This window comes from Nilaparvata lugens, chromosome 14, assembly GCF_014356525.2.
Source record: "Nilaparvata lugens isolate BPH chromosome 14, ASM1435652v1, whole genome shotgun sequence".
Taxonomy (NCBI): domain Eukaryota; kingdom Metazoa; phylum Arthropoda; class Insecta; order Hemiptera; family Delphacidae; genus Nilaparvata; species Nilaparvata lugens.
In genome coordinates, this window is record NC_052517.1 from 1862850 (window position 1) to 1877743 (window position 14894).

General features: G+C 35.8%; 1 protein-coding gene across 1 annotated transcript in view; it reads left to right on the forward strand.

Moving 5' to 3' along the window:
- The first annotated feature begins 1510 nt into the window (after positions 1–1510).
- LOC111053768 (patched domain-containing protein 3) overlaps positions 1511–14894 on the forward strand; it is a 34007-nt gene continuing 20623 nt past the window's right edge. The window contains 4 exon segments of the mRNA XM_039441136.1: positions 1511–1673; positions 3649–3794; positions 6130–6350; positions 7988–8169. Coding sequence (XP_039297070.1) covers positions 1540–1673; positions 3649–3794; positions 6130–6350; positions 7988–8169 — 683 coding nt within the window. The 5' untranslated portion in view covers positions 1511–1539.

The window sequence follows — 14894 nt, forward strand, 5'->3', positions numbered from 1 at the left end:
TTAATTAAGAATCAATATGCAAAATGTGAAGTTAATGAGTTGAGTAGTTGAGACGTGATGATGCATCATTCGTGAATTTCCCATCCCCTACGTGTATAAGCCAGTTCTTTCCTTTATTTTATTATAGATAATTATAGTATTATACTGAGTTATATGATGTGCCAGGTACGATTTATTATAATGCAAATCATGCGCATATAATCACGTAATTTCGATGACCTGGTTCCATTAAATAAAATTGGAATTACGTAACGCAACATGAAAATAATACCTTCTGTTTTGTAACAATTTTTATCGGTAACGATTTGCAATAAGTGAAAGAAGTCAGTGATCCGAATGTCAATCGATTTCTAATCTATTTGTATTTGATTAACATTGGTGTTGCTATTCTTGTCTATCATTCCACAAAGCAGATAGCTCTATCCTGTTTTGTATCAAGTTATGGTGTTGTGTATCAAGTTGAGATGATACTGTATCATATTGTGTTGATGTTGTATTATATTGTCGGTTTGTCGGACACTGATTGCTCCAGTGAGGTCCACGTTATAATCACAGAATCTGATTAACATTGGTGTTGCTATCCTTGTCTATCATTCCACAAAGCAGATAGCTCTATCCTGTTCTGTATCAAATTATGGTGTTGTGTATCAAGTTGAGATGATACTGTATCATATTGTGGTTGTTCTTGTTCTATATTGAGGTCCACGTTATAATCACAGAATCTGATTAACATTGGTGTTGCTATCCTTGTCTATCATTCCACGAAGCAGATAGCGCTAGCCCTCTCTACCTCAGCAACGTGGCCATATCGTTTTCTTACAATGTAAAAATATGATTGACGAACAAAATATTAAATCTAAATCATGTGAATTCATAATTTTATCATTGATTTCTTTTCCCTTGACAAATAGAATATAATTCATCATTTGAAACGAGAATGAACCGTTAATATTACATCAGATATACCGGTATCAGATATCTTCTATAGAATGCAGTAGCAAGGCAGAGAATCGGCAAAGCTGTTCTCCGTTCTATATCAACTGCTATTATAACGTGGACCACACTATAGCAATTAGTGTTCGTCAATATGATACAGTATCAAAACAATATGATACTGTATCATCTCAACTTGATACACAACACCATAATTTGATACAAAACAGGACAGAACTATCTGGTTTGTGGAATGATAGACAAGGATAGCAACACCAATGTTAATCAAATAATGCCATTATAACGTGGACCTCACTATAGCAATTAGTGTTCGACAATATGATACAGTATCATCTCAACTTGATACACAACATCACAATTTGATACTGAACAGGATAGAACTATCTGCTTTGTGGAATGATAGACAAGGACAGCAATACCATTGTTAATCAAACATGCCATTATAACGTGGAACCCACTATAGCAATTCTATGCTTGTATTTATAGTTTGTACATAAAATGAATTCAATATTTTTTAATGTATGATTTTTTTTTCAATTTACAAGTTCTGATTCTAATCTTGTATTTTTATTCACAGGTTTTACAATGGGCTGCCGGTGTAAAACGTTCGTAGATGACACCTTAACGAAATTATTTTACAAGTTGGGTTTACAAGTCGGAAGAACTCCAGGCTATTTCATTATTATACCCATCCTACTTACGCTATTGTGCATCACAGGGTAAGTCCTAAGCTGTACTTATTCTATTTTAGTGTTTCGAATGGACACGTTGAAGTGTCGGACCGGGCTGCTTGAAAAAGCAGTCATTGGGTGATGTGAGAGGCCCTGAAATTGATCAGTTGCGACCTGAAAACTCTGACACCAGACCTGAGCCAGCCAGGTCACTCGATATTATTATTAACACATAATACTTGAACATCATAAATAATTGACTGAGCGAAGTGAGGTCTAAGATTCAGTCGACGGTTTGGCATTTCTCTTAATGTCTAAATGTTTAAAGCTGGGTTTACACCAAAGTTATTAACAAAATGTTAATAACTTAATCCTTTTAGATTCTATTAGATTGAACGGAACTTGTCAAACACACATATATTCATCATGTGTATGATAAGTTATGTTCAATGTAATAGAATCTATAAGGATTATGTTATTAACATTTTGTTATTAACTTTGGTGTATGTTTGAATGTTTGAATGTTTGAATGTTTGAATGTATGAATGTTTAAATGTTTGAATGTTTAAATGTTTGAATGTTTATATGTTGCGCATTCACGGCGAAACGCGGTAATAGATTTTCATGAAATTTGACAGGTATGTTTCTTTTTTAATTGCGCGTCGACGTATATACAAGGTTTTTGGAAATTTTGCATTTCAAGGATAATATAAAAGGAAAAAGGAGCTTCCTTCATACGCCAATATTAGAATAAAAATCAGACTATATAGAATTATTATTCATCATAAATCAACTGACAAGTGATTACAGAGATGTGTGGAGAAGCTAGTCTATTGCTGTATTTCCATAAGGTCTATAGTTTCAATCAGGTACTTGTGGATGAGAATACTGCGTGAGGTCTACTGTTCACAGAACTACTAGTTCATAATCAATCAGCTGACAAGTGGATTATTCATTGCATGAACTACACAAATATCGGGGCACCGAGCTTCGCTTGTTATTTTTATTTATTGATAAACAGAACACAATTCTCTAAAATGATTGTGTTTATATTTTACAGCTGGCTATACGTCAGCTTATGAATTTCGGGGATGCGATATTTTGATTTTCCACAGAATCACTCGCTCACTTTTTACTATCCACAGACGACGAAAGTCTCAGCTGTTTCAGCCAAGGATGAATTATCCTTTTAATGTCGTTCAGTGAGTTTTCCCAAGGATGAGACCTAGTGCAATCGAATTTTTAATTTTATATCATAAACCTACTATGTTCCAAATTTCTTGAAAATCGTTAGAGCCGTTTTCGAGATCCGTTGGACATAAATATATAACCATATAAATAGCCAGATAACCAGATAAAAAATATAAACAGAATTCGCTCGCTTAATATAATAGGATATGCACTATTAGTAGGGAAAGGAATCTCCTCCATTCTCCCATATCAATATACATATTATCATAGAGAAACAATAGCATAAGTAGATATCCCATGGTATAGGGCGTTTATGTCGCAACTTTTACTGTTATCTCAAGCCGATTACTGTCGATTTTTACTGTTTTGACCGTGTAAGAGTGTATGAACGGCACAATATGAGAGACTACCAGCGTCATAAAGCTTCACAGGAAAGAACTACGTGGACTATCGGCTTGAGATAACAGTAAAAGTTGCGACATAATCGCCCTATACCATGGGATATCTACTTATGCTATTGTTTCTCTATGATATTATCATTTACTCTGAAGATAGGATTAATCAAACTATATAATTATTCATAATCAGGTGATAAGTGGATTATTCATTGCATGCATTACACAGATGTCTGGAGAAGCCGGTGAACAGGTCACACCAGATACTTGTGGATGAGAGAACTGCGTGAGGACTACTGTTCACAGAACTACTACTACATTTGTTTGAATTTTAATTTCTGTTCATTCCACAATATTGAAATGAATTACTAAAGTTCTACAGATTCTCTTCAATTTTATTGTATATTTGTCTGTTATTTTCCATCTCTCTCTTGCAGATACCAAAGAATACAGTATGAAATGGACCCTGAATACCTGTTTAGTCCAGAGGAGGGTCCTGGAAAGACAGAGAGGGCAATTGTTGAACATTATTTCAAGATGAATTACAGTAGTAGATTCAATCCAACGCGAATTACTCGGGCTGGTATGTATTTAATATTTTATTCTTTCATTCATTTATTTATTTACAAATTAATATTGTATCAATTATTGTATAAAATTACGATATAACGTGGACCTCATCCGTTTTATAAACTGACTGAATTTGATGAGTGCCTGGTAAATATATGTTAGTAAATAATTAGTACCTGTTTATAAGTGTTGGTTAGTCTGATTATCTTGTTATCTAAATCCAACTTCTCTTCATCAATTCTGTTGATAGCGGTAAAATTTTTATAATCCAGAAATAGTTATTTGTATATCTAGAGTGAAAAGTATGACTTTTTCTCCCTGTGGGAAAAAGTTTGAAGCCCGAGGCGAAGCCGAGTGCAGCAATTTTCCTGAGGGAGAAAAAGTATTTTTCGCTCGTGATGTACACAACATTTTTCCTCCATCTACATTTTTTTATAGAAACTGCGAATAAAATCATTCTAATAACTTACGTATTGGTGACAATGATTCCTAACAACATAACCTAAATCTAAAACCTAAAAACCGGTCGTCTGATTGGCACTGCCGATTGCGCTATCTATCAGCAAAAGTTGTAAAAATTATATCAGCTGAGCAGCTACCAAAAATGGCTGACTCCAGATCACGCAGTTCAGATTTGAATTGCAGATAAAAAATATTTGTTGGTTGGTATTTTGAATAGAATAATATATATTAAAAATTGTATAAATTTTCATCTTCTACTGATATTAAGAATATAATAACTATCATACAAACATATATTGCATGAGTTAATCAAATTTCTGGTTGTGGTATTGAATTCAGTTGACTTAATGACAGACACCTCTATTATGCTTTCTCATCTGAGCTCAGACCTTCTAACCTATTACAATGTAAGTTTCAAAATAGAGATGCTCCCCATGTTATTTAAATGGAGTCACTTTTACTCCCTAGGGAGTTTTTCTGTTTTTTACTACCGAGAGCGAAAAAGTGACACTTTAGTATTAGGTTTCAGAGAGTAAAGTCATTTGTGGATTGAGATCAAGAGATTCTTGCAAAGCATTCTTCAAAAACCGAAACATTCTAACGCTACCATCTATTTTTATCTATCAATTGTTAGTTTTTGTTAAACAGAATTTAGATAAATTTCAATTCTGCACAGATAATCACGGGTATAATACACGTAATAGTAGTCTCATTGCTTTTCCAGTACATAGGCACACAGCTCTAGAAAAAACTCCATTCTACTCTGGAATACGTTATTTTAATAATTACCTGCAGCCATCAGAAATCTAGATTCAATAAACAAATTCAAACTAACAGTCAGAAAAATGCTAGTAGAGAAAGCCCTATACTCTGCTGCCGAATTTTAATTAGTGAAAAGGGGCTGTAGAGTGTAACTTTACTTTTTGTGACTTTCATTTCCATGTGAATTTGATGAGATACATCATAGAGTGTATTTTTATTTTTTTTACTTTCAAGAAGTTAGAACTAAGTCTTTTAAATATAATTTTGTTCTAGTATTGACATGTCATCAGTCAAATGAGTGTTACTCAAAAATTTATGTAATGTGACGATAAATAAATTAAATTAAATCACTCTACTGTGATACTATAGTAGAAACGTCCAAATATATTTATTGTTGTTGTTATTCTATTTGTTAATATTAACCATCATTACATGAGCATTGTGTATATACTACTGTAGAAGTATGTGACTTGAACTTATCGTTGTTATGTTATATATTGACGTTGTCTATGCTGTAAAGGCTTTTCGACAGTAAAATTTTATTTATTTATTTATTTATAGCTCTATAATGACAGTATTTGATCAACTTTGGTTTTGCTATCCTAGTCTATCATTCGACAAAGCCGGTGGTACTATCCTTTTCTAGGTCCACAACGATGACAATTATGTTTTTGACAGTGTAGAATTATAATTAGTTAATGCAGAGAATCGGCATCGCTATTCTTCTATCTTTATTCACTGTCATTACGACGTGGACCACACTATATTGGCTTTGTCAAATGATAGACAAGGATAGCAACACCAATGTTAATAGGATGCTGATTTTATAATGTGAATCAATACAGTACATTCTGGATAAAAGTGAACCAGTTAACCAGTTAAAAGTCAACCAGATAACTAGTTAAAAGTCAACCAGTTAACTAGTTAAAAGTCAACCAGTTAACTAGTTAAAAGTAAACCAGTTAACTAGTTAAAAGTGAACCAGTTAACCAGTTAAAAGTCAACCAGATAACTAGTTAAAAGTCAACCAGTTAACTAGTTGAAAGTAAACCAGTTAACTAGTTGAAAGTAAACCAGTTAACTAGTTTTTTATCGTAAACTCATTATTTTCGGTGGTTTTTCAGGGCGTTTCGGGCGTGTGATCGTGATACCACGTGACGGCGGCGACAACCTGTTGTCCGTGGAGGCGTGGAGGGAGTTGAGAGATCTGGACGCCATTGTGAGAAATGCAAGCATAGTGTTTGGGGAGGACAGAATCAGCTACAGATATGACGACATCTGTGCCAAATGGGTTGACCACTGTTTCGAGAACGACATACTTAATTTGGACCTTATCATGGATGAGGTAAGATTTAAAGTAAATTTACTTAACTTTGACGCATCTTCACGTCTCAACTACTCGACTGATTAACTTGAAATTTCGCATATAGATTCTCAATTTACGCTAGGCCAATGGCAGGCGTTCATGCCCTCGACCAATAGCAGTTCTCGCCTACTAGTATAAATTCTGCTGCTCTTGTATTTAGTTTAGTTTATCAGAGATTGAAAATGGTGTAATAACCGAAACCGGTCTTTCTAGTTATCAATAAATCAGTGGTTTTTTGACAATTTCTTAGTCTTTTTCATTCAATATAAATATCGGGGACCGAGCTTCGCTCTGGAGCACAAAAGCATAAAAAATGTATTACGAAAGAAGAAATTAAAATAACATTCATACAGAAATGTTCTATCTAATCACAGTAAATTGAGATTTATTCCCAAAGGGAAGGCAAAAATTTCCCTTACAAAGTTGACCAGTTAACAAAAGCTGGTTAAATTTTAATCCTGATTAACTTCACGTGAACCAAATCAGAGAAAACCATTTCAAAAAGATGGATCTACTGTAATTGTTAATCAGGATTGAAAATAACCCGGCTTTTTTGCAACCGGCACTAAGTACCTGATTGAATGATTACAAAAGTTCAACAGCTGAGTCATAATTTTGACACAGTCCCACACACATGAACTCGCTCACTCACTTCCATCACCAACAGACGACGAAATAATTATTATCAGCTGTTCTTCCAAGGATGAATAATAATTATCCTTTTAATATCCTTCAGCGAGTTTTCCCAGGGATGAGACCTAGTGCAATCGAATCTTTATATTATAAACCTACTATGTTCTGAATTTCGTGAGAGCCATTTTCGAGATCTGGTGAAATACAATAGTATATTTCGCACCTAGAGCAGAAAATGAGACTTTTCTGGCTCGAAATCGGTTTTCAAGTCCGAGGCCGTAGGCCGAGGACTAGAAAAGATTGAGAGCCGAAAACACATTTTTGCCCATGGTGCGAACGCTATTTTTCGCCACACAGAAAAATAAAAAAATATATAAATATATGAGAATAATTGTTTATTAGGCACTTCCGAAAGCAAAACTGAAAGGTCATAGCTCTAGCAAATCTGAGGTAATCTGAATATCAGGAAATTGTCCAAGTAATTTTATTTTTTATTCTGATTTGTCTAAATAACCTAAAAGATTACATTCAATTATGTGGGAGGTTGAGTTTATACTTTTTTATTATTTCAAATGACAATAAGATGAGATTATTATAAAAGTTTGAATTATTGAATAATGAACACAAAATAATAATGAGAAGTTTTTTGATCACCTTTCTTAGTTCCATGTTAGCGGCTGGAAAGGGTACTCTTTCCGGCCAAGGCCGGAAATATACCTGTTCTGACGTCAGACGAGAGTCGTCTGCAAACAATGTCTTTCAGATCTACGTAGCGACTGGAAAACAGCTGATTTCTGTGCAGTGTGGCGAAAACATATAAACATCCAAATATCTAAACATCTAAACATATAAACAGAAGTGGCTCGTTTAATAGTAATAGGATGTAATTCAATTTCTACCATATTCCATACATTAACTTAAAACGTTTTTCATTTCCAGCAGAGTAAACTTATACGAAATGTTTTATTTTGTGTGATTTTCAGGTAGTGAATCGAACCCTGAACCTGACCTTCCCGATAATGTTCAACCCGATCACGTGGGACGCGCACACGTTTCCCGTCTACTTTGGGGGGACAGTGGTCAGTGACGATGGCCTTATTGTCAGTGTACCCTCTCTACAGCTCGTCTACTTTGTCACGGCTGATACGCCAACTCAGGACCAAAGGTAACTAAATGAATATTCATCTAAAACAGCTTTTATAACCATTCATTCATAAAATCAGCTGAGGAAATTTGGCAGCTATCCTTAAACCCAAAGACTTTAAAGAGATATAGACCCACAATGCCTATGCCTTCCCAATGATAGCTCTTACTTGAAATTGAAGGCCGCCATGGGATATTTTAGCACGAGATATTATATCTATATATTTGTAATACTATAGATTACAAAGGCATTGGTATGTAATAATCTTATAGGTTGCCCCCTCAATGGCCGATTTCAATTCCAAGTACGACACTAGCGCTGCATGTGAGTCCATGCATCTTTAAGGTCTTTGAAAAGTTGTAAATCATGTTGTAAATTAACCAGCTGAAATCATGTGTCAGAGTATGAAGGTCTGTCTGTGTGATAGCTCCTTAGATCAGTTATAGAATAGACACGCTGGGAAGTCTAGCCTCTGAAGCCAATATCCACTGCCATATCGCCTCATCGTGACGTCAGCATCGGATAGAAAACTTTCAGATTGTGTCTATTTCAGATGGAAGTAAATTATTTTATGACAATGGTAACCTCCCGCTGAAATAGACACAATCTGCTATGAAAGACAATTTAAACAAACTCCACAGAAAATTTTTCTATCCGATGATGACGTCACGATGGGGCAATGTGGCAGTAGATGTAATAGACACAATCTGAAAGTTTTCTATCCGATGATGACGTCACGATGGGAAAATATGGCAGTAGATGTAATAGACACATCTGAAAGTTTTCTATCCGAGGATGACGTCACGATGGGGCAATATGGCAGTAGATGTGATAGAGACAATCTGAAAGTTTTCTATCAGATGATGACGTCACTATGGGGCAATATGACAGTAGATGTAATAGACACAATCTGAAAGTTTTCTATCCGATGATGATGTCACGATGGGGCGATATGGCAGTAGATGTAATAGACACAATCTGAAAGTTTTCTATCTGATGATGATGTCACGATGGGGCAATATGGCAATAGATGTAATAGACACAATCTGAAAGTTTTCTATCCAATGATGATGTCACGATGGGGCGATATGGCAGTAGATGTACTAGGCACAATCTGAAAGTTTTCTATCTGATGATGTCGTCACGATGGGGCAATATGACAGTAGATGTAATAGACACAATCTGAAAGTTTTCTATCCGATGATGATGTCACGATGGGGCGATATGGCAGTAGATGTAATAGACACAATCTGAAAGTTTTCTATCTGATGATGATGTCACGATGGGGCAATATGGCAATAGATGTAATAGACACAATCTGAAAGTTTTCTATCCAATGATGATGTCACGATGGGGCAATATGGCAGTAGATGTAATAGACACAATCTGAAAGTTTTCTATCCGATGATGACGTCACGATGGGAAAATATGGCAGTAGATGTAATAGACACAATCTGAAAGTTTTCTATCCGAGGATGACGTCACGATGGGGCAATATGGCAGTAGATGTGATAGAGACAATCTGAAAGTTTTCTATCAGATGATGACGTCACTATGGGGCAATATGACAGTAGATGTAATAGACACAATCTGAAAGTTTTCTATCCGATGATGATGTCACGATGGGGCGATATGGCAGTAGATGTAATAGACACAATCTGAAAGTTTTCTATCTGATGATGATGTCACGATGGGGCAATATGGCATAGATGTAATAGACACAATCTGAAAGTTTTCTATCCAATGATGATGTCACGATGGGGCGATATGGCAGTAGATGTACTAGGCACAATCTGAAAGTTTTCTATCTGATGATGTCGTCACGATGGGGCAATATGACAGTAGATGTAATAGACACAATCTGAAGTTTTCTATCCGATGATGATGTCACGATGGGGCGATATGGCAGTAGATGTAATAGACACAATCTGAAAGTTTTCTATCTGATGATGATGTCACGATGGGGCAATATGGCAATAGATGTAATAGACACAATCTGAAAGTTTTCTATCCAATGATGATGTCACGATGGGGCGATATGGCAGTAGATGTACTAGGCACAATCTGAAAGTTTTCTATCTGATGATGTCGTCACGATGGGGCAATATGACAGTAGATGTAATAGACACAATCTGAAAGTTTTCTATCCGAGGATGACGTCACGATGGGGCAATATGACAGTAGATGTAATAGACACAATCTGAAAGTTTTCTATCCGATGATGATGTCACGATGGGGCAATATGGCAGTAGATGTAATACACAATCTGAAAGTTTTCTATCCAATGATGATGTCACGATGGGGCGATATGGCAGTAGATGTACTAGGCACAATCTGAAAGTTTTCTATCTGATGATGTCGTCACAATGGGGCAATATGACAGTAGATGTAATAGACACAATCTGAAAGTTTTCTATCCGATGATGATGTCACGATGGGGCGATATGGCAGTAGATGTATAGACACAATCTGAAAGTTTTCTATCTGATGATGATGTCACGATGGGGCAATATGGCAATAGATGTAATAGACACAATCTGAAAGTTTTCTATCCAATGATGATGTCACGATGGGGCAATATGGCAATAGATGTAATAGACACAATCTGAAGTTTTCTATCCAATGATGATGTCACGATGGGGCAATATGACAGTAGATGTAATAGAGACAATCTGAAAGTTTTCTATCAGATGATGACGTCACTATGGGGCAATATGACAGTAGATGAAATAGACACAATCTGAAAGTTTTCTATCCGATGATGATGTCACGATGGGGCAATATGGCAGTAGATGTAATTGACACAATCTGAAAGTTTTCCATCCGATGATGATGTCACGATGGGGCAATATGACAGTAGATGTAATAGACACAATCTGAAAGTTTTCCATCCGATGATGACGTCACGATGGGCCAATATGACAGTAGATGTAATTGACACAATCTGAAAGTTTTCTATCCGATGATGACATCACGATGGGGCAATATGGCAGTAGATGTAATAGACACAATCTGAAAGTTTTCCATCCCATGATGATGTCACGATGGGGCGATATGGCAGTAGATGTACTAGGCACAATCTGAAAGTTTTCTATCTGATGATGTCGTCACGATGGGGCAATATGACAGTAGATGTAATAGACACAATCTGAAAGTTTTCTATCCGAGGATGACGTCACGATGGGGCAATATGGCAGTAGATGTAATAGAGACAATCTGAAAGTTTTCTATCAGATGATGACGTCACTATGGGGCAATATGACAGTAGATGTAATAGACACAATCTGAAAGTTTTCTATCCGATGATGATGTCACGATGGGGCGATATGGCAGTAGATGTAATAGACACAATCTGAAAGTTTTCTATCCAATGATGATGTCACGATGGGGCAATATGGCAATAGATGTAATAGACACAATCTGAAAGTTTTCTATCCAATGATGATGTCACGATGGGGCAATATGACAGTAGATGTAATAGAGACAATCTGAAAGTTTTCTATCAGATGATGACGTCACTATGGGGCAATATGACAGTAGATGTAATAGACACAATCTGAAAGTTTTCTATCCGATGATGATGTCACGATGGGGCAATATGGCAGTAGATGTAATTGACACAATCTGAAAGTTTTCCATCCGATGATGATGTCACGATGGGGCAATATGACAGTAGATGTAATAGACACAATCTGAAAGTTTTCCATCCGATGATGACGTCACGATGGGCCAATATGACAGTAGATGTAATTGACACAATCTGAAAGTTTTCTATCCGATGATGACATCACGATGGGGCAATATGGCAGTAGATGTAATAGACACAATCTGAAAGTTTTCCATCCCATGATGATGTCACGATGGGGCGATATGGCAGTAGATGTACTAGGCACAATCTGAAAGTTTTCTATCTGATGATGTCGTCACGATGGGGCAATATGACAGTAGATGTAATAGACACAATCTGAAAGTTTTCTATCCGATGATGATGTCACTATGGGGCAATATGGCAGTAGATGTAATAGACACAATCTGAAAGTTTTCCATCCGATGATGACGTCACGATGGGGCAATATGACAGTAGATGTAATAGACACAATCTGAATGTTTTCTAACCGATGATGATGTCACGATGGGGCAATATGACAGTAGATGTAATAGAGACACAATCTGAAAGTTTTCTATCCAATGATGACGTCACGATGGGGCGATATTTCAGTAGATGTTGGCTGCAGAGGCTAGACTTCCCAGTGAGTCTATTCTATAACAGCTGGTCTGAGGAGCTATCACACAGACAGACCTTCATACTCTGACACATTATTTCAGCTGGTTAATTTACAACATAATTTACAACTTTTCAAACTGATGCGGGTTGAGATATCAATGTGCGGTTTTCGCCATTCATTTTCTCTTGGAACTCTGTATCAAAATCATGTATCACATGACCACCTTCTCATTTACAAAAATGGATTTGGATTCATATGAGGGTCAAAAATTAATAAAAATATAAATCCGAGTACCCTTTAAATTATTTCTTCACAACATGTTTCGGCTTCTGATGCCATTTTTAATTGATTTCATAATAAATAAATACTGATTGAAGAGTTTTTTATTCATATTAAAAGTATTTATGATGGAAAAAGATAATAAAATGTGGGTCAAGTAGTTTTTCATTTCAAATAGGAACCCTGATGAAACCCAACGTTAGTAGACAGAAGGTTGATCACTCACAGGTGAAAGATTCGAAGTGGTGGGGGAAACGCCAGCGTGACGTCACGTGTAGTAAAAAAGTGATAGAGTAACCACACTGAGCATACAGTTTATTCAATGTATCTTCAAATACATCGTCGTTTAATCCCCTCAAGATTGATCTAGAACTTAAAAATTCTCCATACTTATAGCGAATTAATCACCGATTCTAATGATGTTTGTTTAATATTTCAAGTTCATTCAACTTGTATGAATAAAATGAAGTTGAAAGTGTTTCAAGAATCTAAACACGTGACACGAAAAAGTTAATGAGCTGGAAAAGCGTTAGTAGACAACGTAATACTATTTTAATTTCAGATTAACCCATAACAAATCTTGATAAACCAATGCATTTCAATAAAACAATAAACCGATCCCGATAAATCCCAATGAATTTCATTCATATAAATGCACTGAACACATGCTGGTATCGAGCACATGCTCTACCTACGAGAATCAAAATATCTCATCCCCGAAATTCACAAGCTGATGTATAGCCAAACTACAAAATATAAACATGACCTAGAAGATAAAGAAACCTTAAGGGTTTGAAAGGGAAGGTTAGGAGGTGGGTTTTTTGCTTTTATATTGCAAAATGCTTGTATTATTCAAATGTTTTGATAATTATTGTAAAGCAGAAACAGAAAGCTTGCATGTCAGAAAATGTTTGTGTTATATAATTTGACTATAGGTCACCGTATGATTTTCAAGAATGCGATATTCTGCCTACTCTGTACTACAGCCTACGTCACGGCTGCAGTTCCCCCACTTCAATCGCATTTCAACTAAAATACTACAGATGAGTGACCAACCTTCTGTCTACTAACTTTGCATGATATTCACCAACTCTGAATGATTTAAAGTTGCGGGTTTCAAAGATTGCAATACAACGGTCTGTTCTTGAGCGAGTTCTCCAACCCAGAGGATCACTAGCTTAATTCGATAGTTATTCAATGATTCGATTCATCAATTCCTTTTGTTTTCATAAATTATTCTCTATTTTGTACAAAGTAATTAATATTTGTTACGCTAGGAAGAAGGGTTCCTAGACCCGGTGCAATAAATTAATGTGGGTTTCATGATTTCTTTAATGATTTGATCAATTAATTTATTATTTCCTCTTCTTTTTGTTAATATGACCACCTAATGTCTCTAAAAATATCCAAGGTTTCTTTGGAAAGAGACTGAATTTTTGCAATTGGATGTTCAATATTGAAGTTGTGTTTTTTTTGGCTCAAAATTTTGCAAAATTACTCAAACATTTCCAATTTATAGAGATTTGAGTGAAATATTTTTGTTTTTTATCAGTTTTTAAATATCAAAATTCAAAATTTTCAGTTTAGTCATTAGTTTTGGAGTGGAAATTGGACTTTTTGAAGTGAAAGTGTAATCTTAACCTTATTCTTTTTTGAAACATTTATTTGTAAAAATTTGGGAGAAGACAGTTTTGCTGCTATGCCTGTTTTCTTCTCCCAATCATATAATTATGATCTGTAATTGCCAATGAAATAAATAATTGATCAAATAATTCCTTTATCACTCGATCCCTTAAAGGTAGAGCCCGGGAGAACACCTTGATCAAATTTTATAGAGCAATGGCGATACCCACTTTGACTTACGGAAGTGAAGCATGGGTGCTGACAAGGAAGCTTGAATCAAGAATACAGTCAGCAGAGATGCGTTTCCTTAGACAAGTCAAAGGATGCACAAGAGGGATCGGATTCGGAATGAAAAATAAAGAGAGAATGTGATGTCCAACCAGTGTTGAGTTTGATGAAAACATTATAGAAATAAGTAGTCAGATCATGTCCTTAGAATGCATGAAGACGTTTCCATGGAATGCCCTACTCCAAAGCCAATAGGCAGAAGAAGTATTGGCAGACCGAGGAAGAGATGGCCGCCGGAACAGGCTTGAAAAGCCCAATCCATGACAATGATGATGATGATGATAATTTATTTAATTATGGACAGAGGAGCTCGCTGGGAAGAAGCTCTCT